At 45.3% G+C, this 25,910-nt stretch overlaps 1 protein-coding gene across 2 annotated transcripts in view; it reads left to right on the top strand.

Moving 5' to 3' along the window:
* The window catches only part of CDS2 (CDP-diacylglycerol synthase 2), a gene marked incomplete at its 5' end in the record, with an annotated part of 57,986 nt that overhangs the window by 19,479 nt on the left and 12,597 nt on the right, over positions 1-25,910 (top strand). The window contains one exon of one of the 2 annotated variants that reach the window (XM_079719408.1): positions 25,211-25,341. In XM_079719408.1, coding sequence (XP_079575534.1) covers positions 25,211-25,341 — 131 coding nt within the window. Of the gene's footprint in view, positions 1-25,204; positions 25,342-25,910 lie in introns of both variants that reach the window. The other variant, XM_079719407.1, reaches the window with a different exon arrangement.

The raw sequence follows: 25,910 nt of genomic DNA, 5'->3' as shown, positions 1-25,910 counted from the left end.
GCTCTAGGCACGCAGGCTTCAGTAGTTGTGGCGCACGGGCTTAGTTGCTACACGGCATGTGGGATCTTCCCAGACCAGGGCTGAAACCTGTGTCCCCTGCATTGGCAGGCGAATTCTTTTTTTTTTTTTTTTTTTTTTTAGGCTCCAGACGTGCAGGCCCAGCGGCCATGGCCCACGGGCCCAGCCGCTCCGTGGCACGTGGGACCCTCCCGGACCGGGGCACGAACCCGTGTCCCCTGCATCGGCAGGCGGACTCTCAACCACTGCGCCACCAGGGAAGCCCGGCAGGCAAATTCTTAACCACTGCGCCACCAGGGAAGTCCCAGCAATATTTTCTAAAGCTAAATACATAGAAACCTTACAATCTGGTAGTTCATCTCCTAGGTGATTACCCAATAGAAATCTGTACATATGTTCACTAAAAGACAAATTCTAGAAGATTAAAAGCAGTGTTCTTTGTAGTAACCCCAAACTGCAAACAACCCAAATTGTGAATATGCTGCTATAAACATGGGTCTGCAAATATCTGTTGGAGTCTCTGCTTTCAATTCTTGGGCAATATAACCTGAAGTGGAATTGCTGGGTCATAAGTACTTCAATGTTTAATTTTTTGAGGAACTGCCATATTTTTGTATTCTTGTATTTTAGAAACCTCAGTTTTAATTTCTAATATTGGCAAGTATTGATAGATATAAACTACATAAACAGCTATAGAATTTATCAATAATTAAGAGTGTGAAGAAGTCCTAAGATGAAAAAAATTCAAGAACTGTTGCTTTAATGAACTGTATTACTCACCTAGGAAGGGAAGGGTTGAAACAGTCATTGTTGATGGGTGTGGATGAGTTGGGCAACGAATAGGGAGACACACTTGAGGGAAAAAGAGATGCCCTTTTGCCCTCAAGTGTCTCAGTTTGGAGGATACGTTATAGGTCACCCTAATGATGGTTCACATGAGGTGAATTGTCAGACTCGGCAATCAAGTTATCTTTGTTTTGGTGCTGCTGTAGATCTTCCTGAGCTGGCAGGCTTTCATCTTCCTATGGACCATGGTGGACCATGCTTTAGGATGGAAAAACTGCAGAATAAAGCTTTGTTATACTCTTGGTGGTTACATTAAATTTTTCTTTGTATGGTGCTATATATGTCAGGACCTTTTTTCAAAATGAAGCTTCTCAGGAATTCCCTGGCAGTCCAGTGGTTAGGACTTCGCGTTCTCACTGCTGAGGGCCGAGGTTCAATCCCTGGTCAGGGAACTAAGATCCCCCAAGCTGTGCAGCATGGCCAGAAAAAGTAAAATAAAAGGAAGCTTCTCATTGGATCTTCACAAGGCATGTGTTGCCAATATGACTCTCAAAATATCAGTACCTTTGGAGATCACACATCTCTTTTGAAATTTAATATACTATTCAAAATGTGTAATGATTCTGATGTTCTCCCAGTGTTGTTTGAAATGTAACTAAAAAATTTCCCCAACGCATTCTTCGGGACGTTAATACACTTTTTTTCCCCTCTGTAAACACTGACTGAAAACATCATGTTGAGGATCATGTGCAGTCTATGAAGTGTATATTAATCCATGTATGTCTTCCCAGGAAAACATTAGCTGGGGAGGGTTTGTAGGGTGTGCTTGCTTGATCCAGTCTTCTCTTCTGGCTTGCAGAACTCAATCATTTCCTCCCCAAGCAGGCAGCGCAAAGCTCTGTTAAGTCACTAGTCATTGTGTGTGGCTCATAGTTCGCGTGCAGTTTGATAGCCAGTAGTCTCCTCATTGGGTCTGGCGACTATACATGAAAGGGTTATTATCTATCTGTCATCTCTTGCCCCTTCAAGTACAGTTGTGGAAGAGGGACAGGATGAAGGTGGGCAGGACAACCCCATTCAGACATGGAGAGAATGGGAGAGACACACAGCAGTCTTGGCTCACCTGTGTCCTGAATGGGAATTGGCCTGACCTCTGTGTGCTTAGATGGGGTCTGTTGCCTGATAGGCTTCATTTTAGGTTGAGTGGGTGGGGAGCAGAGCTCCCTAAATCTCATCCACCATCTTATATGTCAGACCTCAGTCCAGAGCTCCTCCAGGGTTTTAGAGGGCAGAGGGCTCCTACTTTGCCTGGAGCCTTTCTTCTGTATAATCTCTTAGCTGCATTTTTTTTTTCTGTTTTATTCCATCCATCTTAGCTCTTCAGTCTACTTTGTCATCCAGAAATTTGTTGAAATCTCATCCACTGATGATCTCTGTCCCCTAATATTCCATCTAAGGCCATGGTTTTATTACGTACTGTACCCATTGACATTGATTTCAGTGGGATATTGAGGTCAAAGGGCATGGGCTCTGTCTGCCCTCTTCAACAGGGAGTTTTGAGTTTTGAGAGTCCAAGTTCATCTTACAACATTAGAAGCAGGTAGTTGCAACACTGTTTTTGTTGTTGTTTTATGTGTGTGGAGAAAATAAAATTGGTTCCCCTTGATTGGTGAACACTGAATTCTGGGCTTCTGCTTCTGACAAGCAAGAACGGCAAAGAGCTGATGACTGACCCTGGGAAGTGCCTGCGTTTGGTTGGAGTTGTCTGATGGAGGAGAGGAGACAGGGTAGGAGACAGGGTAGGAGGCCAATGAAGGAGAGTGTGGTGTGCTACCGAAGTCTGAGAGAACAAGTGCCATGGAGATGTCAAGTAGAATAAGGAGTAAATGTGGTTTATCCTCTGCCTCTATATTTTCTCTCAGTGACCCAAAAATCATTTTATGGAAGATGGTATCTCACAAGGTGATGGGACCTAAGTTTTTTGAACAGTAAATCTTTATACATACATTTGCCGTTTTATGGATTTTGCTAAGCTCTTTTTTATGATATTTTTTAGTCTCTAGTTTTTCGAAATGACTAGCACTGTGTGTTTATAACCTATTTCTTTAAACATTCTAGCAAAATCTCAGGCTTCTTGCCCTGTTTAACTCCAAGTGACTGAAAACCAAAAATGATAGAGGATTAAACAAGATGGAAGTGTATTTCTCTCACAAAAAAAAAGAAGTCTAGAGGTCAGCATTCCAGCAGCTTCATAGTGTCAAAGATTCAGGTTTCTTCTTTTGCTGTTCCACCACCCTGAGTATGTGACTTTTGCCTCTAGTACAGTATGGCTGCTGCAGTTCTAACCATCACATCCATGTTTCAGAAAGCAGGAAGAAGGGCAGGAGAAGAGGCCTGCTCCTTTCCTGTAAGGATATTTCCTAGAAAATGCACTCACTGTTTCTGCTTACAGCTTATTGGCCACACTCTGTCACTTGTCCTTGCCTGGTTGCAAGGGAAACTGGGAAATGGTCATATACTTGGCTAAGCATTGGGGTTCTATTACAATGGGAAAAAAGGGAGAATGGATGTTGGGGCAACCAGTGACCTCTGAGCACTTCCAAAGGCCTGAAGATGCCTATCAAAAATTGGCAGCAGATCTGCTAAGCAAAGAAAAAGAAAAGCTGGGGGAAAATGAGGGCAGAGAGTAGAGGAGAACAGTGGTGGCTGAGGGTCTCCTCCAGTGGTGGCCGGCAGCTGATTCATGGGAAGTGAGGAAACAAGAAAAGGGGGACTGTTTTGCAGGTTTGGGGATAGGAAGGAAGGGGCTGAGGGTCAAGCGCAGGCAGCTGCCTGCTCCTCAGTGGGAGAACCCTCGAGGCATAGGCATCTTTTGGATGGTGTAGTACATAAATGTTTGGTAAACAAAGGAGTAATATGTAGAAAAGTCACTGCATACTGGTATCTCCCAAGATGGATGTCCAGCACCACTTTTCTAAAACTAGAGGAAGAACCAGGCCCTCGGTTTCCTGTCTATCATCATCTAATTTGTATGTTTTGATCTCTCTGTAGGATGGAGCAGTAATTGTTGTTTAAAATGATGATCTTGAATTCTTACAAAATTGTGTGGGAATAGCCAGAAATGGTGTGGCTTTAACAAGATGCCTTTGGATAAAAGTTATCATTGCGCATGCACCCGCTTCCCGCTATTGCAGCAGAAATGTATGTTTCCTGTGTGTTGGAGCAGTAACTTGCTGGAGGTGGCAGGGCTGGCATTGAAACCTGAAAGAGCCTAATGAGGATGTGCAATGCAGCAGTTATCTTTGGAGAAACAAATCAGTTATTAATAAATGCAGTCTTCAAAATAAGAGGTCCTTGGTGGAAAAATAACTAAAGGATAAGATTGAGAAATAGTCTCATTATGTTACATGTGGAGACTGGCTGGCTGGAGTTCTCATTGCCTCTGGCCATTTTTTTTGCCATGGGTTTAACTCCAAAGATATAAATCTTCTCTGTTCCCTTCCGTTGTGGTTTATAGTGTCTCATCCTGCACTGAGTGTGAAGGTGTTTGTAGAAGCCCCTTCATTGCTGATCTTTGGCTACTTTGAATAGAATCTCCCACTAGGTTCCTGTCTGTGCTATGTTTGGGCTGATGTCTTTCCCCTCCTGTAGTTTTGGGAGACCAAGGGCCACACGAGCTTTGTTTTCTTACAGGGATGTCAGCCAAACACCCAGTCTTCTCTTGAACAGTTACCATTTCTATCTCCTGTCTGTTCCACAGAATTCTCTGTACAGACACTTTTCACTTCGCACATAGTGGTCTATCGAAAAGGTGCCCCTGGGGAGTAGTTTTTTTGAAAACTTCTGACAAAGAAACCATTTCTTCTGTAGATATAGCCTCTCCTAGGGACTTTCCATCAGACAAGTGACATCTCATCATTCTGTAGGGTCCTGCTGAGTCCTGGGAGATTTGGTTAAACATCTTGTTTCCTAGATCTCAGGGAAGAGTTATTCTGATTATTCAGTTTGGTGTTCTAACGTGACTCTTACATTTCTCATTGGTCTTAAGATATCCAAAACACTAGAATGAACCATCATTTGAAATTGAAGAAACAAAGACTTTTAGTGCCCTGGGGATCAAAAAGGGGATAGAATGGTTTGAGATTGGATGGTTTGGGATTTTTCAGGGTCCTTCCTTTTCAGGGAAACTGGCTCTGGATTTCCAGACTTTGTTGTCCACTAATCTCTCTTGGCTTTGATGAGTTCAGCACAGGTAATGTGGTTGTGGAGGCTGATCTTAGGGCTGGTTTTTCTGGTTGCTTCGAAGAATCTCATATTGCCTCATGTGTTCATCTGTGTGTGACTCCAGGGCTCACTCACTCATCATTCTGAGGTGTTTAACACCGCCTGGGCAGGGGGAGAGGAAAGGGCTTGGTGCAGGGGTGGTGACATTTGAGTTGCAGGAGCAGGAATCTGCTGGGAAGGATGGACAGAGAATGAGTCAAGGGTCCCAAAGTACAATGGGGAAGCCTTGAGTGCCCTGCCACAGAGTTTAGGGGAAGCCAGTAAAGGTGTCAGCACAGAGGAGTGAGAGGCTTAGATATATCCATTTTGTACTTTTTAAATTATGGGAGCAATACTTGTTTTGTGGAAAATGTGGAGGTGACAGGAAAGTATAAATGAATGTAAACCACGTTAATTTCACTACCCAGAATATAACTGCTGTTAACATTTTCATCATGTCCTGCTCATCTTTTTCCTGTGGTTTTAAAATGCTGCTTGACATTCCTGCCTATCTTTGTTGAGTAGATCATGGCAGAATCTTCTATTGTTGGACATATAGCTTGTTTCTTCCTATAAATAATGCTGTGATGAACACCCTCATAAATTGTGTTTCTCTAGACATTCACTTAGGGTAGTGTCTCAGTATGGAATGACTAGATCAGAGGAGATGTGAACCATTTAAAGGCTCTTTGTACCTATTTCCACATTGCCTTTCAGAGAGGTGGTCCTAATTTACATTTCCATGAGAACTGCATGAGTGCCTTTTTTTTTTTTGCGGTACGCGGGCCTCTCACTGCTGTGGCCTCTCCCGTTGCGGAGCACAGGCTCCCGACGCGCAGGCTCAGTGACCATGGCTCACGGGCCCAGCCGCTCCGCGGCATGTGGGATCTTCCCGGACCGGGGCACGAACCCGTGTCCCTTGCATCGGCAGGTGGACTCTCAACCACTGCGCCACCAGGGAAGCCCAGTGCACTAGTTTTTGCCCGCCCTGGTCCACAGTGAATATTCTTTTCATCTATTCTTTCAGTCTGATGTGAGGAAAATGGTTTCTTGTGGCCATTTTTTTAACATCATTTACAAATATTTGTAAATATTTATTTGTATTTGGCAAATTGTCTTTCTCTTTTGCTTAATTTTCTATTGGTATGTTCAGGTTTTTCTTGCTAATTATAAGTTTTGTTTTTTTTTTAGTAAAGAAGTTGAAAGATCCAAACTGGTATTGTTCTTAAAGGATTTTTGGAAATGATTATCCATTTTTCACAGACATGCCACTGTGACAGCCTGGCAGGAATTTGGGCAGTGGGATGCTCAGTAGGCCTGTGATATTATTACAAGGCCTGACCATGCAGTGACCAGCCGGCCATTTGTACACATGTCTAGAAGTGGGCTTGCTGGATTATCAGAAGCTTTGGCTCCTATTTTATAGGGATGAGCAAAAAGGCTTGAAATTCAAGCTAGAATCTGAACCCAGGTGGGCTGAATCTGAGTTCCATGCTCTTTGCCTTAGCCTTCTGCCTCCTTGGCCTCCTCGTTTCCTCAGTCATTTTTCTTCCATGGTGTGACCAGAGAGTCCCTAACACAGGAGGACCTATGAATGTCTCAGGGTTAGCCAACAGGGCTGTTGGGAGGGCAGTGGGGAAGCCTTTACCTCACTCTGCACCAGTCTGTGAGAAAGGAGCTGGTGACAGTGGCCACTGAGTTCCTTGGGGGCCTGCAAACTGGAAGCCCGGACATCTCAGCCAGCGCAGGCCCTGCAGGCTGCAAGCAGGCTGGAAGCTACACTGGTATGAGGCCTGTGTGACATGGATCCCTTGTCCCCTGAGGCCCGGCTCAGCCCCAGCCTCCTCTGTGGAGCCCTCTTGACTCCTGCACCCCATTTCTTCATCCTCCTCCCTTCTCCATGCTTCTGTGGAAATTGACTGTTCAAATCCTGGTTAAGTGCTATCTCCTCAGCAGATGAAGCCCCTGGAGTTGGGCTCCTTGTCTTGAATTTCTGTAGTTCCCATGAGCTGCAGTAAAGGCAGGTTGATCCGTCGTGGGGGTTCCTGGTAGGCTGGCAAAACTGGGGTAACAAAGCAAGCAGAGCCCAAAGGCACAGCTTTCCTTTATGACTACTTGGTCATAAACTCCCAGTTGCTGTCAGACTTGGCTGTTCCTGGACATAAAGTGGTCGGGAGGTTGAGTGGTGTTAAGTCAGCTGTGAAGATTAGCAACTGGCTGGGTGGTCTGAACCAGGCCTCTGGTTTCAGGAGGAATTTGTTGAGCTTAGTGACTAGAGTAGTGGAGCAAAAAGAAAACATTGGCAGGTCAGTGTTTATTTTTAGTATTGAAGTACCATGCTGCATTAATACATGATGTGCTTAGTATCAATCCCAACATTTGTTGAAAAGTGTTTAGAATTTATGAAAATAAAAAGACAGTAAAACTAAATGGTTCAGATGCACAAAATTTGGACATGCTACAGAATATCAGGTAAAAATTTAAATGCATAAAAAGACTAAACTAACAATTACTGTTGTCGGGGAGGAGGAAATTTCCCCCTCACCCCTCTTAAGTTCTGTGGCTGGACTAGTAATAAAATTGACACAAGACAGATTAACAGGAGAAAAAGAAATTTTAATTCATGCTCATGGAGGTCCCATAGGAATGGGGCCTAAGAAGTGGCCACAGCAGGCAGCTTTTATCCTTTTTAGACAGTTTGTGAAGAATTGACAGGATGAAGAAGCTTAGGTTTTCGGTGCCCAATTAATTAGTGAAGAATGTAAACAGCGTTTGGGCTTGGGGTAGTAAATTAAAGACGTTAACAAGGTTTGTTTATATAGGCTTCTTGGCTGAATTCCCTATTACTTGGCTATAAGGGTGTCCTCCTAAAGCTCCAGATGCAGGGAGTGCACCTTACACATGAGAGATTTATTTCCTGCTTTCAGGGGACAACAAGGAGGGTCGGAGTGTCCTTCTTGCATTGGCTGTTTCTTAAATAACTAATTCAAAATAATCAATATACCATTGTGGCATATTTTGGGGTGGCCTGCCCTGAGTCTCAATGATGGCATGCAGGTGTGACAAGCAACTTGGGCTGCATGAACACAGCTTCCACTCTCACCGTGCAGCAGAGCACTGTGGTGACTTGGATTTCCCTCCCTGCCTGTGGAAGCCTGTGGGTAGATTTCTTCCTGCCCTGTGTCTTTCTCAGGTTCACCTACCTGTAAGGCCTAAGTACTGAGCTGTCCTCAAGCCTTTCTGGTCAAGAGATTGTTGCTCCCAGCCAGGACCTCTCAGAGTAAATGCTCTGAGAACAGCTGGGGCTGATATCCACAGTCTATGCCCAAAAGTCCTTGACTGGGCACTGAGCCTGAGCACTCTCTCAGGCTGTGAACGGTTCACTGGCTCTGTCCATTCTTAGCTCAGGCCTAGTTCTCAGAGCCTTGGATAGAGGCTCTACCCCTGATAGAGTTCTCTGGGAGAGAGGCAGCTTGGAAATGCTCTCAAGGCAAGTATGTCAATAGCCTGATAGTGAGGGAGGATAAACTCTAGGATTCAAACCTGAGCACTAAAGCACAGGGTCTATATTATTGGGGAAGACAGCCTCTTCATTCATTAGCTCCTGAGATCTGCACAGGTGGAAGAGCAATGGGAATTCAAGGTGTTACAAACAAGACAGTAGGCCCAAAATGGAGTCACTTATGCTAAACTCCACATCACCAAACGAGACCTAGTTACTGTTTTGGATCTCCCAGAAATGGAATCTTAGACCAGTCACTCAGGAGTTACCTCATCAGCACTATTTAGTGTAATCTCCTGATAGACCCCTGCCATTCCCTGAAGGAAAGTAGTATTGCAATAACCAATCTACCTTTTTTTTTTTGGCCTCACTGCGCACAGCATTCGGGGTCTTATTTCCCTGACCAGGGATTGAACCCCTCCCCCTGCAGTGGAAGCGCAGAGTCCTAACCACTGGACTGCCAGAGAATTCCCCCAATCTACTTTTTTGCTAGTATAGTTTCCTTGTTCCCACTCCCTTCTTCCTCTAAAAGCCTTTCATTTTGTGCAGCTCCTGGGAGCTTATTTTTTTCTGCTGGGTTGGATGCTGCCTGATCATGATTGAATACAACCAAAAAGATCTTTAAAATATACTTTGTTGAATTTTATTTTTTAACAAAGGAAACGTAGAATAATAGGTTAAACATCCTTGTTGCAGAGGTGCATAATCATTTTTGGGTAGAAGATTTGCTTTTAAATAGCTTTAAAAGAAAACCATTTTTTATTGATGAAGCAGGTACGTTTTGGTTACCTAGAAATTTCACTATGGATTAGCAGGTTTTTCCTTAATACTAGATAACAGAGATGTTAGAGTTTATTCTGTTCATCAAACCTTCAACCCTCAGCTGAGATGGAGTTGGGTAGAGGTGACAGCCTGCCTGTTCAGTGTGAAGAATGAGTGGCCGCCAGTCACTGTTGCCTATGTTATTAAGGTGACGAGCAATTTCTTTTTTGGTTGATGCATCTGTCTGTCTGTGCTTGGAGCAGAAACTAGCTTGGTGGAGAGCTCAGCTTCTGGAAGCCCAAGCTGCAGGAGGCAGGTATTTCTTTTTTGCACGAATGCATGGAGGGGAAGGCAGTCAGCAGCTGCTTGAGATTGTCTTCTCAGTTCTGCTACCCACCTCTGTTCTCCTGTTTAATGGCTCATCCTTATGACATTCTTAAGACTTTCACATTCCTTCCACATAGAACCTGCAGACATGAGATGGGGACATTTTGTGCAAAGTGGTTGGCTATTGTGGTGTGATATTTATGCCTGCCATTTTAACCTACAGTCTCAGAAGTGGATAACTTCTTAGTCATTCCTTAAGCTGTCTTCTTTCTTCCCTTCCTCCCTTTGTACAGAGACATTTATTGAGGACCTTCTATGTACCAGGCAGTGTCGTAGGCCATGGGGATATAGCAGTAAATAAAAGTCTCTTCCACATGGAGCTTATATTCTAGTGGAGGAGACAGAAAAATGTGTAATAATTTCAGGTAGTAATGGTCTTACAAAGAAGAATAAAGCAGGTGTTTCTTAATATGAAGGTAGCATTTCAAAGTGTGAGCATTGGAAGGGACCTTCCAGCATTCAGTCCAGTTGGCTTAAAGGACAGATGTGTTCTGATTCTGCCTGGAGTATTTCCCATTATTCAAGGGAAATGAGTGTACCTATACGTTCTTGCAGCATTGAACCATTTTGGGCTTAAAAGGTTTCACTCTGCCAACTTATTCTTTATTCCTGACAACACATTAGTTTCTGTCCAGAAATACAGCTCATTATCACCTGGGTTTTATGGGTGTCCCTCCCCAAATAATTTTAATTTTTGGGAAGGGCTGAAGATTTAGTCCTTTTAGTCATTATTTGTAATTGTGTAACTGTAGCTCTAAAGTTGTCTTTCCTACCCAAATGGTGGCAGCCATTATTCTAGGTTTTGTAGATAAAGGTTGATGAATTTGATTAAAATTCAGTGAGTTTAAAAAAACACTCATTGAGCTTTTACCAACTTCTAGGCAAGGAGCACTCAAGGTAGAAAAAGATGAATAGGGCAGTCCTTACTTTTGAGGAGCTTGAAATCTAAATTAGATTATGTTAAGATTATGCCCTCTGAACATGACTACAAAGTGCAAAAATTAGTGGGAGGAAGGACACATAATATGCTGTGGGAACTTTATTGGAAGAGGAAACTGGTGAGCAGGGTGGGGTATTAGTTTCCTGGAGCTGTTCTAACAAATTGCCACAAACCCAGTGGCTTAAAACAACAGGAAATTATTCTCTCACAATTTTTGGAGGCTGGAAGCCTGAAATTAAAGTGTTGGCAGGACCATACTCCTTTCAGAGGCTCTAGGGGCGAATCCATGCCAGGCCCCGTTCCAGCTTCTGGTGACATCTTGGCATCCCTTGGCTTGTGGCCACATCTCTCTCTCTCTCTCTCTCTCTCTCTTTCTGGTCTTTCTTCACGTTGTCTTCTCCTTTGTTTCTGCATCAGATCTCCCTCTGCCTCTCTCTTTTAAGGATACATATGATTCCATTTAGGGCCCAACTGGATAATCAGGATAAACACCTCTGTTCAAGATCCTTAACTTAATTAACACACCTTTTGCCATATAAGGTAATATTTACTCTTTTGCCCATGTAATGTAATATTCACAGATTTCTAGGAAGTCAGTTTATTTTGGGGAGGGTTTTTTTTTTTTCTCCTGTTTACTGTAGGTGGAAATCAGGGAAGATGTTCTTTGAGGAGTCTTAGTGCTCCTAAGATGGGACCTGAAGGATGAGCAAGGAGGAAAAAAGGCTGGGAACAAAGCTGGAGAAGAGAGCAGGGTGGGAGGTTATCAGGGCCAATGAGTAGCTGTGCTTGGTTGGAGCATGTGGTTCATGCTGGGTGTAGTGGACGGATCTTGGAGGACCTGAGGTGAGAGACCATTTGTCATTAATTCACTAGGCAAAAATGAGTGGAGGAGGGGTGTAACCAGAGCTGTGCTTTATGAAGATTAATTTGGGAGTGTGTGGGGAATAAGTTAGAGAAGGGAGGAATTAGTGGAGAAATCAATTGGGAGGCCAGTGTAGTAGAGAAGGGTTGACATGCAAACTTTAGCAAGCATACTAGGGGTGAGAGTGGGAATAAAGAGAAACCCCGGAGTGTTAGGATCACACAGTTTGAGGACAGATGAGGTGTAGGGAGGGGGATTTGGAGGTGGTGATGAGGTCACTGTTCCCTATGGAGCACATCTCAGGTAGATTAGGTTCTGATAGAAACAGGAGGAAGAGCTAGTGTGGGTGGTAAAGGAGGTGGTTCGTTTTGGACCTGTTGAGTTTTGAGGTGCTGGTTGGACATAGAGGTGTCTTGTTGACGGGTTGAAATGTAGTGCTGTAGCTTGGGAGAGAGGATATATCTAGTGTTACGGAAGGTAGGTCCATAGAAGAGAGACTGATGGTACTAAGGGTGCAGTACACTGCACTACAGAAACACAAGCTTGGGGAACACTGGCATTTAGGAAGTGTGGGGAAGAAGAACAGAAGTGTGAGGAGAGGAAGAAAATAAGACTGTTTCAGTTATAAATGCAAGAAGCTTCTCAAACTTGATTAAAAGGGGAAAAGGGCTCTATTAGCTCATGTAATTTAAAGACCAAGGAGGCTCTAGCTTCAGGCCTAGTTTAATCTAGTGCCTCAATGTCATCAAGCCCCGGTCTCCCTCCATCTCTTGGCTCTCCTTCACGTTGGCTTCATTTCTAGGTTTCACATGGTTACAGGATTTTCCAGCAGGTGGAAGATCCCATTGACAAGGTTATGCCTTCTTCGGGGCTCCAGAAGAAGTACAAGGAATTGCTATGATTGGGTCATGTGTTTACCTCTGACCCAGTGGTTGTGGTCTAGGGAGCATAGTGCTCTAATTAGTTATAAATTACCTGCTTACACTGGGTGGGGGTGGAGAGAGGATTACCCCAACACAAAGTTAAAGAACTGTTATCACAAAAGGGAGAACCAAAGCTGCGTATTAAAACATTACATGCGCAGTATACCAGGATTGATCCAAGCCCAGCAGTATCACCAAAGATCCAGTCCGAGAGGCAATAGATAGATAACTGATGCATATGTCAACTGTTTTCAAGCTTTATGTAGTTAAAACACCATATAGACATAATTTTGCATTCTGCCTTTTTCGTGTTGCTGCATGGTGTTTATAGTTGTATTGTTAATAGCTGCACAGAAAGTTGGTTTACCATAATTTACCTAGTAATTTTCCTTGGTTAGGGACATAAAACCTGTTTCTGCTTTTTTATCAATGCAGTGATGCCATGTTCATTTCTCAGTGGTCCCCAGGCTCAGCCTCTTTGGTTTCTTCATCTATTTCTATTACAGTCTTGTTCCTTTTGTATCTCCTTACTGTTTTAACCTCTGTACTGGACATATTTGCCCCTAGGTAAGGTCTGACCAACGCTAAGTAGAGCAGGACCATACCTGTGTTAATACAACCTAAGGTTTGTTTTTTTTTTTAATTCAACTGAGTAAAATTTGAAGATATTATTGGCTTTATTCAATGATCATGAATCAGGCAGCATCCAGTGTAGCAAACAGAAATGAGCTCCCAGAGCAGTACAGAATGAAAGACTTTTATAGGTAGGAGAGAGTGGGAACAAGGGACTTAACACTAGGCAAAAAAGTAGATTAGTTACTGCAAAGTTACTTTTCTTTAGGAGATGGCAGGGATCTATCAGGCACATTACCCAAAATAGTGCCGATTAGGTAACTCCTGACTGACTGGTTTAAGATTCCATTTCTAGGAGAGCCAAAGCTGTAGATTAAGTCTCGGTTTGGTGATGGGAACTTAACATAAGTGACTCCATTTTGGGCCTGTTGTCTTGTTTTGAACCTATTGGATCAGTTTTTTTTTTTTCTTTTTCTTTTTTTTTTGCGGTACGTGGGCCTCTCACTGCTGTGGCCTCTCCTGTTGGGAGCACAAGCTCTGGACGCGCAGGCTCAGCGGCCATGGCCCACGGGCCCAGCCGCTCCGCGGCATGTGGGATCCTCCTGGACTAGGGGATGAACCCGTGTCCCCTGCATTGGCAGGCGGACTCTCAACCACTGCGCCACCAGGGAAGCCCTTTGTTTGTTTTTGTTATTCAAACTAATTGCAAACCAAAGTCCTTAAGTCTTCGGGTGTATATGTTACTGTTAAGCTATATCTCCCTCAATTCGTGCTTCTGAACTGGTGGTTGAAGTCTTCTGTTAATTGCTGTCTAATTTTATATTTGTATAATTGGCCCGTCTTTCTAGCACATTGATATTTTTAAGTGTTTGTTTATCTTTCTGAGCTTTGTGTCGCCTGCATGCTTTATCAGTCTGCCATCAGTGGTTTCACCTAAGTCATTGATGACAGAGGTGACTAGGAAGCAAAACAGGACTTGGGTGTGCAGTGTGATTACAGCTATTATCCCCCCAAAAACATGTATACGTAGAAAAAGACTAGCATGAAATACATCAGAACGTTAATTATTTTGGATAATTTGGAGGTTCTAAAGATGCATATCCCAGTTATCTTTAAGGAATATGTATTACTTTAAGAAAAATCTTTATCAAGACCAGATAAGGGTTGAAGTGGTATGCATTCCCTAGTGCCTTCCAATTTATTGATAATAAATTTCAGGCACTGGTAAGTGCTATAAAGAAAAGAAAGCATTCTAAGGAGATAGTGAATGATGGAGGTGGAGTTGAGCCATTTTTTTTGTAAGTAGGATGGTCAGAAAAGCCCTCTTTGAGGAGGGACTATCTGAATGGAGACTGAGTGAGGTTGCTGATTGAGCAGTGAGAACATTCCAGAGTCAGGGTGAAGGCTCTGAGTCAGGAGTTAGCTCAGTGTATTGAGAGACAGCAGAAAGGCTACTGTGGCTGTGGGTCCATCCTCCCTGGCGATCACTGGTGCAGGGAAGGGCTCGGAGAGGTAGGTTGGGATCTGGTAAGTTAAGCTAAGGTAGTGAGAGGTCATTAAAGGGGTTTTAAATGGAGGAGACGCATGCACTGGTAGGTATTTTAGGACGATCATTGGCTATTTGTGAGGAGAGTGGAGGGTGGAAGGAGCAATTAGGAGACTGTTGCAGGTGAGAAATAATGGGGGCTGGGATGAGCCTAGTGACCGAGGAGATAGAAAGGATATGTTCAATATATATTTTGGCTGTAGAATCAACAGAACTTGAATTGTTTTTCAGATGCAGATAATAGATCATGCAGATCATGCAATTCATTGGCTTAAGCCATTCTTGGTCCTCACTCCACTGTGGCTTTCAGGTGTTGGCATCATCTGAAGACTCCCATGAAGATACAGGCTAGTGCCGGTAGCACCTGGGGCTCTGCCTCTCCACCTGTTCCCCTTTTCCTCAGGCTGGTGGGGGAAAGAGAGCTCAAGTGTCTCTCCCCACAGTCATCTAACTGATTCTAGAGTTCTAATTTGATTATACTACCTTAGGCCAAGTGCCTACTCCAGAACAGTCATGTTCCCCATTGGGTTATGCTGGGGTTAAATGCCTGTTCATGAACCTGTCGCTGTGGAAAAGAGCATGGGATTAAAATGATTATTTTGCACAGGCTACTACACACCATGCAAGGGGAGTAGAATGGATTTTAGGAGGGAGTCAGCTGCAGTGTCCAGTACCTGGGGAAAGATGAGGAGAAGAGGAATTAAGCATGACTCCCGGGTTTCTGGCTTAGGCAGGATATAGATTGTGGTGTCATCAACTGGCTAGCTAGGCACTTGAGGATCAACAGTTTCGTGGGTAATGTCAGCAGTTCTGTTCAGATATGTTTGAGATGCCTATGAGAACTTTCTAGTGGAGATGTCAGTAAGTAGTTGGAAATATAGCAGTTGGGTCTGGCGCTGGAGGAGAGGTTGGGGTTGGTGATACAATCATCAGAGTTGTTGGAGTGGTATTGGTAATTAAAGGCAAGGGGCTGGATGGTAATACTTAAGGGAGAGAGTGTAGTGGGTCCAGAATTGAGCCCAGGGCCAGATCAACATTTAGAGGACAGGTAGAGGGAAAATAGCACAGGAGACTGAGAGCAGCCAGTCAGGTAGAATGAGAACCTGAAAAGTATGTATCGTGGAAGCTGAGAGAAGAATATTGAAGTGGTCAGCTAGATCTAATATTGCCAAGAGGTGAAGAAGACCTGCATAGGATGAAGACTGGAATGTCCATTGGATTTGGCATCTTTGAGGTTGTTTTATTTACTTCATGTGTTAGAAATTTTAGACTCATTTTAGTCCCCAGAGCCTGGGACATCACACTTGAGGGCACATTGGTTTTTCTCTGCTGAGGTACTGGATATCTGAAAGTCATATGCAGTTGAGCTGACCAGGCACTCTTTTTTTTTTTTTTTTTTTTTTTTTGGAAATTACTGGAAGGCACTCTTTTTTTTAACCTTTGTATTAAAGGAACTTTTCAAAGACAAAAGAGAATAGTTTAATCAATTTCTTTGTACCATTGTACAGAAGGGGTGTGATAAACACACTTTTTTTCCTTTTAATGATCGGTTTTCAAAAGATGATCTGGTGTCCCAGCAACCTTCAAAGGTGGTCTCTGTGGCTTTGCACAGTTACCATTATGAACTCAGATTTTCATATTTTTGTGTTTAAGTCACTTTTGCTTTGTTATTTATTTTAATGCTCAAATTGTCCCATCTTTGATCATTAGGAGTATTATATTTCTTAAAAGGCTTTCTCATTTTCCTATTTCATCTTTTCCCAGGGATCTTAGTGGTTTATCAAAAGCTATTTTGCATTGTTGCTCTCGTAATTTCTTCTACAACTAATATGGAAATTTGGGGATGAGAACACTGTTAATTTCTTGTTCCTCAGTATATTTGATTGGCACTTATTTCTATGACTGTTGGCTATGAATCAGGAATAGTGACACTAAAAAAAAGTGACACTATACTATTCCAATACTGTAAACAGCTCAGGGTGCTTGCCCACCCACAGGGGCAGGGGAGCTTGAGGCATGAGATACTGGGGACATTAGCTCTCATGTCCACTTACCTTATCTAGTAATCTTTGTAGTAAGAACTGTTGGAGATGCATGACACTGAGGGGGGTACTGGATGTCGGTTTATAGTTTAGGGGTTCATCAGATGTGGAATCCAGCAGCTGGTCCTGGTTTCATTTTCTGGCTGAGGTCTAGGGAGTACACTTGAGCCCAATTTTGAGATTGCAAATATATTTTTCTTTCCCATCGTATTAGATCTTTTGGTAATATTTGATAAACTTTCTTCTTTGTAAGAGCCTTATTCTAATAAAGAAGAAACTTTAAAAAAATTACTTTCTCCCCCAGGATGGACTCATTTTTTCTTAAATACTAATAGAGATGCCTGACTAGGTAACTGATGATAAGAGGACCTATTGGACTCCAGCAGGGCTTCTAATTTTTGGTGTCTTGCTTTGACTCTGGAGGACAGTGGAAAACATGTGGTATCATTAGAACAGAACTGTGGGCAGAGCCTCCCAGGAGACAGAGGTGATTTTTCCAGCGCTGGTGGTCTCTATCCTGAATTAAGTAATGTCTTTTGATGATGATTGGTACTAGGTTAGAGTTGTATGCTTGTTCTTTTAGTAAACCAATACATTTACTCCAGAGGGAGGCTTTAATGGGGGGAGGTAGGAGAGTGTTGGGAGAAAGAACAAACAGAAATTATCCTATGTCATCCAAACTCTTGGTTTAATGTATGAGAGACCAGTTTTGAGGAGGTTGGGACCTAATCCAGTCGTGTCTGTCTGAATTAGAAAACCTTATATTTAAGCAGGCTGCATCTTCCTTTTCTGAACTCCTTCTCAGACATACCTCTATCACAAATCCTGTGCTTCTTTGAGTCCCCTCTATCACTTATGTATTTGGCCACAAATGACAGAAAACCCAGAACATCACTAGCTTACCAAGATAGAAGTGCCCTTCTTTCTCATGTAATAAGCAGTCCAGGACCCATACCACTTTTGTCGTGCTACATAGTTGTCCTTGATGGTCTCCTCCTTTTATCTTGTTGCTTAGTCATTGGTAATAGGTGGCTTTCACATCATGGGCCAAGATGGTTGCCGGAGCTCCAACTAGCCTTTCCACATTCCAGTCAGCATGAAGGAAAAATGGTAGAATTGCACACAGCGCTTCTGCTAACATCTCATTGACCAGAACTGGAAAATGCAGTCTTGGTTCTAAGCTCGGTTAAAAATCAGGGCTTCTGTTCTAAGAAAGAAGAGGATATGAACAGTGGGACAATGGGTTGCAGCCCTGTAATGCCTCATATAGTGCTTTTAAGAGCGTGGAAAATGTTGAATTGCTGTATGTTCCTCGGCTATCTGCCAATCTAGTAAACCCTGGGCCCTCTCCGAATGATTGGCTGTGGCTGCTTAGGCAGATGTGGTGAAACTTACTGTCTTCTCTGTAGGCACCATGCCAGATGTAGGGGGTACTGTGGTGAGGAAGTCAACATTTCCCCGTTGCCCCCACCCAGGTTGTGGTCTACAGGAGGAGACCATACAGTGTAGGGTGCATTCTTGAGGGAGGATGGGGGCCACTGGGACACATGGCAGAAGGTTTGGAGAGAAAGGGATCTCTTAGCTGAGATCTGAAGTAAATTATAATTGGCCAGAAGAGAGATGAGTTTCTGAAGAGACTGACCAGAGACTGTTCTAGGTAGGAACAGAATGAGCAAAAGGCCTAAGGTAAGAAAGTACAGCCTGTTCTAGGAACTGACTGTAGTGCAGAATGGCTGAGAGAGACGAGGCTGGAAGGGTATACAAGACCATGATCCCAAAGGGGCTTGTAGACCATTAAAAAAAAGTTTAGATCTGTCCTGTAGTTTAGTCTATCCTTTAGACTGCTAGAGGTGGAAAAATCACCTCAGTTTAGCCCAGAGAGCTCCAGGAGGAGTATTGCACAGGGAGTTGACGTGGTCAGATTTTCTTTCTGGAAGGTCCTTCTTGGTGCAGTGTGAAGAGTAGAGTGGAGGTAGGAATAGACTAAGGCCGGAGATGAGGTGGCTGGTTTGGCTGTCACAGTTATCCAGGGGGAACAATGTTGGCTTGAGTTAAGGGGGGTTTACAGGCAAGGGGAATGAATAGATGGAGCTAAAAGCTGCTTTGGAGGTAGTGATCCCAGACCCGTTGGTAGGAGCCAAGGCAGGAAGCACCCAGGGTGATGGCCACCTTTCTCACTTGCCAGTTCAGGGGAAAGGGAATGAATTTGGTTTCGAACACACAGAAAATTTTAGGTGTCTTTGGGACATCCAAGGTGGGGACATCCAGTATGTTTGGATGTGTGGGTCTGAAGCTCAAGAAGAGGCAGTTAGAGGCATCAGAGTGAATGAGATTACTCAGGGAGAGTGGGCAGTAGAACAGGAGGAGTGCCCAGCACAGAACCTCGTGGAGTCCCTCAATTAAGGGACAGGCTGAAGAAGAGGAAGCTGCCAAGGAGGAGCTGGCTAAAGAAGGCCTGGCTAGAGAGGCAGGTGGGAAACCAGGAGGATGTGCTGCTTGGAAGCCAAAGGAAGAGTGTTTCTCGATAATAGCATCAAAAGCTCCTGCAAGGCTGTGCCGGTGGTGGAGGACTGGGAATGCCCGGGGATGAAGGTGGCTTGGTGTGGCTTGAGGAATGAAGGTCAGTTGAGGGAGGAATGAAAGCCAGTCAAGGGTGAAGGTCAGTCAAGGGAGGGGGATGGGGTGTTCAAAGCTCTTCCCAAAGGTTCATCTGTGAAGTGGGGAAGAGGGTGCTTTCCTTGGATGAGCCTGTTTGAATGGTGTAAGTGAGGGCCAGGGGTGAGGGGGAGGTGGGAGGACAGAGGGGAGGGAGGGGAGATCAGTGGAGCAAGGTCTCCGAGGAGGGGGAGGAAAGGGGATGGCAGCACGTGGGAGGCTCCCAGTGCTGGTGTCCTGGGAACAGTTGTCCTCCCACAGGAGCCCTATCTGGGCCCAAGACTGGCAGTGGTGTGTTCTCTGCAAAGACCCCTGTGGCTCATTGTAAATAGTATTGTCTGTGGGTGAAACGGTTCAGAGCCAGTTAGGTTTCAAAAAGCTGAACCTCCCGCACGTGTGTCTTTCCATGTCCTCTGGAGAGCTCTTTGGTGTGGAGGTACTTTAAGGAAGCAGTCCATCTGGAGTAGTTCTGAATGCATTTTCTGTGGATCACATTACTGATATGAGGCTTTTGAAGGCAGGATATGGCCGTGCCAGGGATGATTCTAAACTTTCAGAGCCAGGCTCTTCCCCTTTGATCCTTTGTTCAGACAATTGAACTTGTCAAATGAGGTTAGCATTAGAAAAAGCTAGAAATATTTTCTTTGCTGTTCCAAACACTAAACACGCGCACACACACACGCGCGCGCGCGCACACACACACACACTTTTTTTCCCCCAATAGGAACTCAGATGAAAGCCTACTTGGCTTTTTCAGTAAGAAGGACACATAGGTCCCTTACACTCATATTAAGGATAAACCTGTCTCTGGTAATTTCTTTCCTTACAAGTGGGGGGGTCGATTTTCCTGGCAACTGGCCACAGGGCTTGTTTAAGAAGATGGCAGGCATGATACTTAGTGGAAAGGTTAGGCTCAGCCTGAATGATTTTCCTCCAGGACAAGGTTTGTAATTTGCATCTACAGCAGTACAAAAAATAGTTTGTGTAAGTTGTGAAGTCACTCAGTAAATGAAACTTATGAGTTTTAATGCAGCTTAGTATTCTCTAAACTGCTTGGGTTCTCTCTAGGGTTTTCTAAGTAGATTATAACAGTGAAAATGAGTCCTGCGGATGCTGTTCCGGACCAAGCCAGGTCCCTTCTCAGGCCAGGAAGCCAGACCTTGACCACAGGGACCTCCCCTCTCCCCACCATTACTGCTCCTTCTGGCCCTCCCTCGCTGCCTTCTCTTGCTTGTGTTGAAGGAAGCCTTCTGTGCTGTTCTGAGCCCTAGTTCATTGGTGTCTGGGCAGCTGTAGGAGGTTGAGGGACCCTGGCAGGCCGGTAGGGGAAGCCTTTCATGCATGAGTTTCTCTAAGAATGTTGACAGGTCTTAACCTGAGCCCTTGGTACCCAAGACTCTCCATGTGTCCCTCACCTGAAGTGCTTCTGCCTTTCCCTATAGAGTCTTAGTGAACCAGAAGGAAGGAGGCCTCAGAGAGAACTTTTTTCCTTTTAAAGCAATGCTCTTGTTTCCTGTTTACACCAGCACCACCATCCCCTTGAGAAATGGCTGCTGGACTGTGGGAGGATGGGCGGTGACTGAGAGAGAATCTGAGAAACAGGGTCTGCCCTACTCAGCCTCTGATCTGGGCCCTTGGGTTGAAAAGAAAGAAAGGAAGGAGGAGGGGATGCCTGGGAGCCGTGCTGAGACAGCTTGAAGCAGCAAGGCAGCCTTTCCTCGCCACTGTGTTCTGGCCCCAGAGCTACTGAGCTGAGTCCTCAGACCCACCAGTCAGCAGCGAGAGGGGATGAGAGTGGGCACTAGTCTGGCCCTGCTGCAAGGGCCACACGAGCTGGAAATCCAAGTGGGTTCTGTCATATGCTCAGTGCAAACAGACACTTTGGTCCATGGTAGCTTAAGTAGAATTAATTAGCTCATTAGTCCAACAAATCTTCGGGTGCCTGCTACGTTCCAGGCACTGCTCAGTGCAGTGGGAATCAAGGAGACCACAGTCACTGACACACCACCGTGTCCAACATGTATGTGATGCTTTCACCATGTGCCCCAGCTTGCACAGACTCACTCAGTTATATACCTGTGCTGATAGATCCCTTATATAGCATGCACAGGAAAGGAAAGCTGAATGAGCTAAATAGAAATAAGTCCTAATATTTCCTCCCACACCTCAGTGGACTGTGCTATACACATCCCACGTCAGGGAGCACTGCCGTGTACTGCTGCCTGTGTCTCAGACCTCCACCTTTCATGGGAGCTTTGAGAAGTGGATCATTTTTGAGTTGGGGCCGCCTGTTGGATGAATGGAAAACAGGAAAGAGGAAGCAAGGCAGGCAGATGCTGAGCTCACAGAATTGATTAGCCCAGGGCCCCAGCAAAGCCTGATAACCACCATTCTTTCACCACTCTACCCTCCTTGGGAAGGGTGCCCAGGTTGCCTGGGGTAGGTGTTTAGGGTTCTTGGGCTCCTGTCCTGTGTGCCGTGGTCAGCCTACTGAGGAGTGGGTGTGGGTGTGGGTGCAGCAGGTGCCTGTTGCTATTCAGTCCCTTTATAGTTTTAATAGACTTTCACTGATGTTGCATTTGATCATCCCAACAACCGTCTGAGTGTCTGTGGGGGGGGTCCTTTCCCCAGTGGTAAGACCAGAGACTGGAGGCCTGTGCTGAGTGTCATGAGCACCAGGGCTGGGATTTGACTGGCTGCCGCCGCCGCCTCCTGCAGAAAGTCTTCCATGGCGTCTGCCTGTCTCACCATCCCCTGGAGGAGCAAACCAGTGAAGCGCTTGACATCTCTGACTCTTGGTCCTGTGTGTGCCACTTTCTCCTGGGTGAAAACTTGGGCTCTAGGTTTCTGCCTCCTTCTGGGCCCACTGTGGAAGCTGCTGCCAGCATTCGCCTCCTCACTCGGGCATGAGCAGCCCAAGTGGAAGGCCCTGCCCGTGCATGGGGAGGAGCCAGAACACCGCAGGATTCCAGGTTCTCCAAGGTTTCTGTTCCTTGCCCTGCTTTCTCGACATCTCCACCTGGAGGAGAGCTGGCCGACTTGCCCCGCCCCGATCCATGTCTTCCCAGGCTGTGCTCTTTCCTCCCACACAGGAATTTGCCCTTCTGCCTTTTTTGGCTCTGTTTCAGCTTGTGGGAGAGTGGCTGTCTGTGTAGGTGTTTGTCTCCTGCTCTGAGGAGACCTCCAGGTAAGGACTCTGAGGATGCTTATTCAGGACACTGGAGTGAGTTACTTGCTTACAGGCAGGTGACACCTGGAAAGTTAATCTCCTTCAGGCTTGTTTCTTTAGGGCATTTACTTCATTTCTTAGTTGTTCATCCCAGGCCCCCTGATGTCTTGACAGTAACAACAGTCACAGCGTCTTTGTAACATTTCTCTCTGTCCTTTTACTACTTTCTGCTTCAGGATACCTCTCTTCACTGCACTTCTTCCTAGCAAGGAAGGAGAGGAGTCGGATATGGCGATATCCGGGCTAACGTTCGTAAAAGGGCCTGCAAAGTCCAGAGACTTAGTACCGAGCCGGAGCTCCCTGCCCCTCCCCTGCAGGGGCTCTGCCTGGGTTCCTTCCTGCCCTTCCTAGCCTGGGGAACCAGCAGCCTTTGTGAGTTTCCTTGACAACAGGATGGATAAGTTAAAAATAAACTGTGCTAGGGCTTGTGTGTGAACATGCACGCGTGCCTGTGTCCTCTGGCCTGCTGTGCTCACCTCAGTCCCTGTGGCTTCTAGATACTCCTGGAGAACATCTGTGGGAAGCCTTGGTGGGGCTCTGGTACTTGCATTTTGAAGCCCCTTGGTTGAGGGGTCAGATCTAGATAATCCCACAGCATCGTTACCTCATATTCCTGATGGTAGCTGATGGGGAGGGGATGATAATGTTAACGTGAAGAATGGAAAGCTGTTCCAAATGCCTCAGTCTTCAAGCAGTCTCATCAGAGAGGGATAATCCCACATTATCCATGCATTTCAGAACCTTGTGGGGCAGTGGAATAGGACATAGCTCTGGGTGGGGGTTTGGTTAAATCTTTCTAGGGAACCGCTACCAGATAAGGAGGGTCCTTTCTGGGCTCCTTTTATTAGGTGAGGAAGCAGAGTACAGCACTTGGGTGACTCGTCCAGAGCCACTGGCTAAGCGTGGCAGAGTAAGGAGCACTGACCCCATCATCGGAAGTTGTGGCCTTTCCCCTCAGATCCTACGGATGAGGCCACCTCCATAAGTTCTTTCTTTTTTTTAATTGAAGTATAGTTGATTTACAATGTTGTGTTAATTTCTGCTGTACAGCAAAGTGCCTCCATAAGTTCTTTACCAAAGCCTGCTGTCTCTGTATCAGCAGTTCTGCAGTAGTTAAAGCCTCTGTTTTGTGGTGTTGTCACAGTTGTAAGTTAATTTAGAAACAGCTGTCTCTGTGAGGGCAGGGGCAGCTTTACCACACCTGGAATTAATTCCTCTCTTCCTCCCACCATCCTTCCATATATTTGTAAGTGTTTTATGTAAGTATCTGTGTGCCAGGCATGAAGATATCCTGAGAAAAAGGTGTTATAATCCTTGTCTTTAGGGACCTTATGGTCAGTTGGGGCAGAAGACAGTTATAAATCTCCTACCAAGTCCCCGTTGTGGCCAGTGCTGAGCCGGAGGGAGAAGGTCTGATTGTAGGAAAGGGAAGGACTGAGGTGGGGCGTGGGGGTTAGGGAAGCCTGGAGGAACAGGTTAGTGACACAAAGTTCTTAAATCTGGAACATATTAAAAAAAAAAAAAAACTCCTACAAATCAATAGAAAGGAAAGCAAGAAAACTCAGTAGAAAACTGGCCAATGACTTGACAGACACTTCACAGAAGACGATATCCAAATGGCCAAGAAACATGTGAAAGGATCCTCAGTTTCATATATTTCTTAGTCATCAGGGAGATTCAAATTGTCCAATTTGAAGAAAGATATAACTGTTTTTTTGTTTGCACATGTATGTAATGAAATCTTTGACACTTTGGTGAAACCTCCTTTTGCCATTTTCAGTTTACTTTATTCTGAATCTCTTACTGAAGAATAAAATGGATTCCGAGATGCTTAAATAAAAGGAAATCTAGTGGGATGAACACACTGAAGTCAGAGACCTGGTTAGTAGGAGATTTGGGGCCAGCCATCGAATTTCTCAGAGCCCCTCTTTCTTCATTTGTAAACAGGAATCTTTCTGTCTTCCTTCCCTTCCTCCCAGAGCTGCTCAGATGTTCACAGGTGTGGGAGATGCTCTAAAAACTGTGAAGGGCTATTCAAATTCTGTGTAGTATTGTTACTCTGATTCCAAGTGATTTGATTTCTCCTGCACCTCTTCTCACAGCAGCTATTCTAAATTCTCCTAAGAAATAAAAGCTCTGAGTAGAAGGATGGTCCCTAGGATGCAGAGCAGCCTGCTCCATGGTACTCTGGATGGAGAACCTGTTGCTGGCATGGCTCTGGTCCCTTCACACAGGCTGGGGAGCAGGGTGAATTCCTGCGAGCATTTCCTTATGTGGCTGGGGCCTGGTGGCAACTCTGTGAGTGACATCGAAGTGTTTGCTGATGCCCAGGCCTGGTGGCAGGGAGAAGGCAGTGGTGCACACCAGTCCTGGTGAAGCAGAGACTCGAGTTAGTGGTCCCATAGGGCTTCCACACTGAGTGGGGCTGGCTTCCTTATGGGGTGTTGTTGTGAAGCCTGGAAGTAACACCATGGACTTTGGGGAGCCCTGTTGTGGGGGGCAATAGCCTGAACACCCAGCTTTCCCTGAGAGAGCCCGGCCTGCCTTGGTGGTTCTGAGCGTCCATAGCTTGTGGCAGAGCAGGGGCTGCTCCCTGTGTGACTTAGGTGTTGATGGAGAGGGGTTCTCAAAGGTGGTTGGGTCTGTTTGGATGTCTACACCCAGTATCCTGCTCAGCGCTTGTGACCTTTTCCTCTTCTGTTTTTCTGCTATGTAGGAGTCGGAGGCAGAAGCAAAAGCAGATGGAGAGACTGCATCGGACAGTGAGAGCCGAGTGGAAGCTGTCACCCTACCAACCTCTGTAGACGATACCCCAGAGGTCCTCAACAGGGCCCTTTCCAACTTGTCTTCAAGGTAGCTTGGCTTAATGATGCAAGTGCTTGCTGGGGGCTTGCATTGTCTCCAAGTGCCATGGAAGACCCGAAGCCCTTAGAGAGCCCACAGTCTTGTAGCAGGAGCCCACATCTGTTAGAGTGTGAGGTGCAGGCCTGCCCGCTTTCATTAGCCACAGTCTCCCCTGCCTTTGCCTAGGGCTCCGTTGAGTGTCATCTAGTGCTTAACAGTGACTGCGAGCGCTGCCTGGGTGGATCTGGCCTTGAAGGGTGCTCTAGGCTGTCTGGGAGGTGCTGTCTAAGGAGGAGGAACGTGTGGACATGGGGGTGGTCACTGACACAGCACATGAAGATGAATGATCCTTGGGGTTTGTGACTAATGGGCAGGTTGCTTTACACTGAGGAGCCCAAGTTCCTAGTTAAGAGTTCAGTTTTCCCTCTCTCACACACATACATTGTGGACATTCCTTGAATTTTCCTATAAGAATTGAGAAACATCTCAACTTGGGTGAATTCAGGGTTAAAATTTTGGTCCCTTGAGATTCTGGTCCTTCTGACACCAGCTGCGTGGGCAGATTAAAAAGACAAACT

Source organism: Hyperoodon ampullatus, assembly GCF_949752795.1.
Source record: "Hyperoodon ampullatus genome assembly, chromosome: 14".
In the NCBI taxonomy this organism is placed as follows: Eukaryota; Metazoa; Chordata; class Mammalia; order Artiodactyla; family Ziphiidae; genus Hyperoodon; species Hyperoodon ampullatus.
Note: the sequence above shows the minus strand (reverse complement) of the source record. Positions and strands in the feature narration are given on the sequence as shown.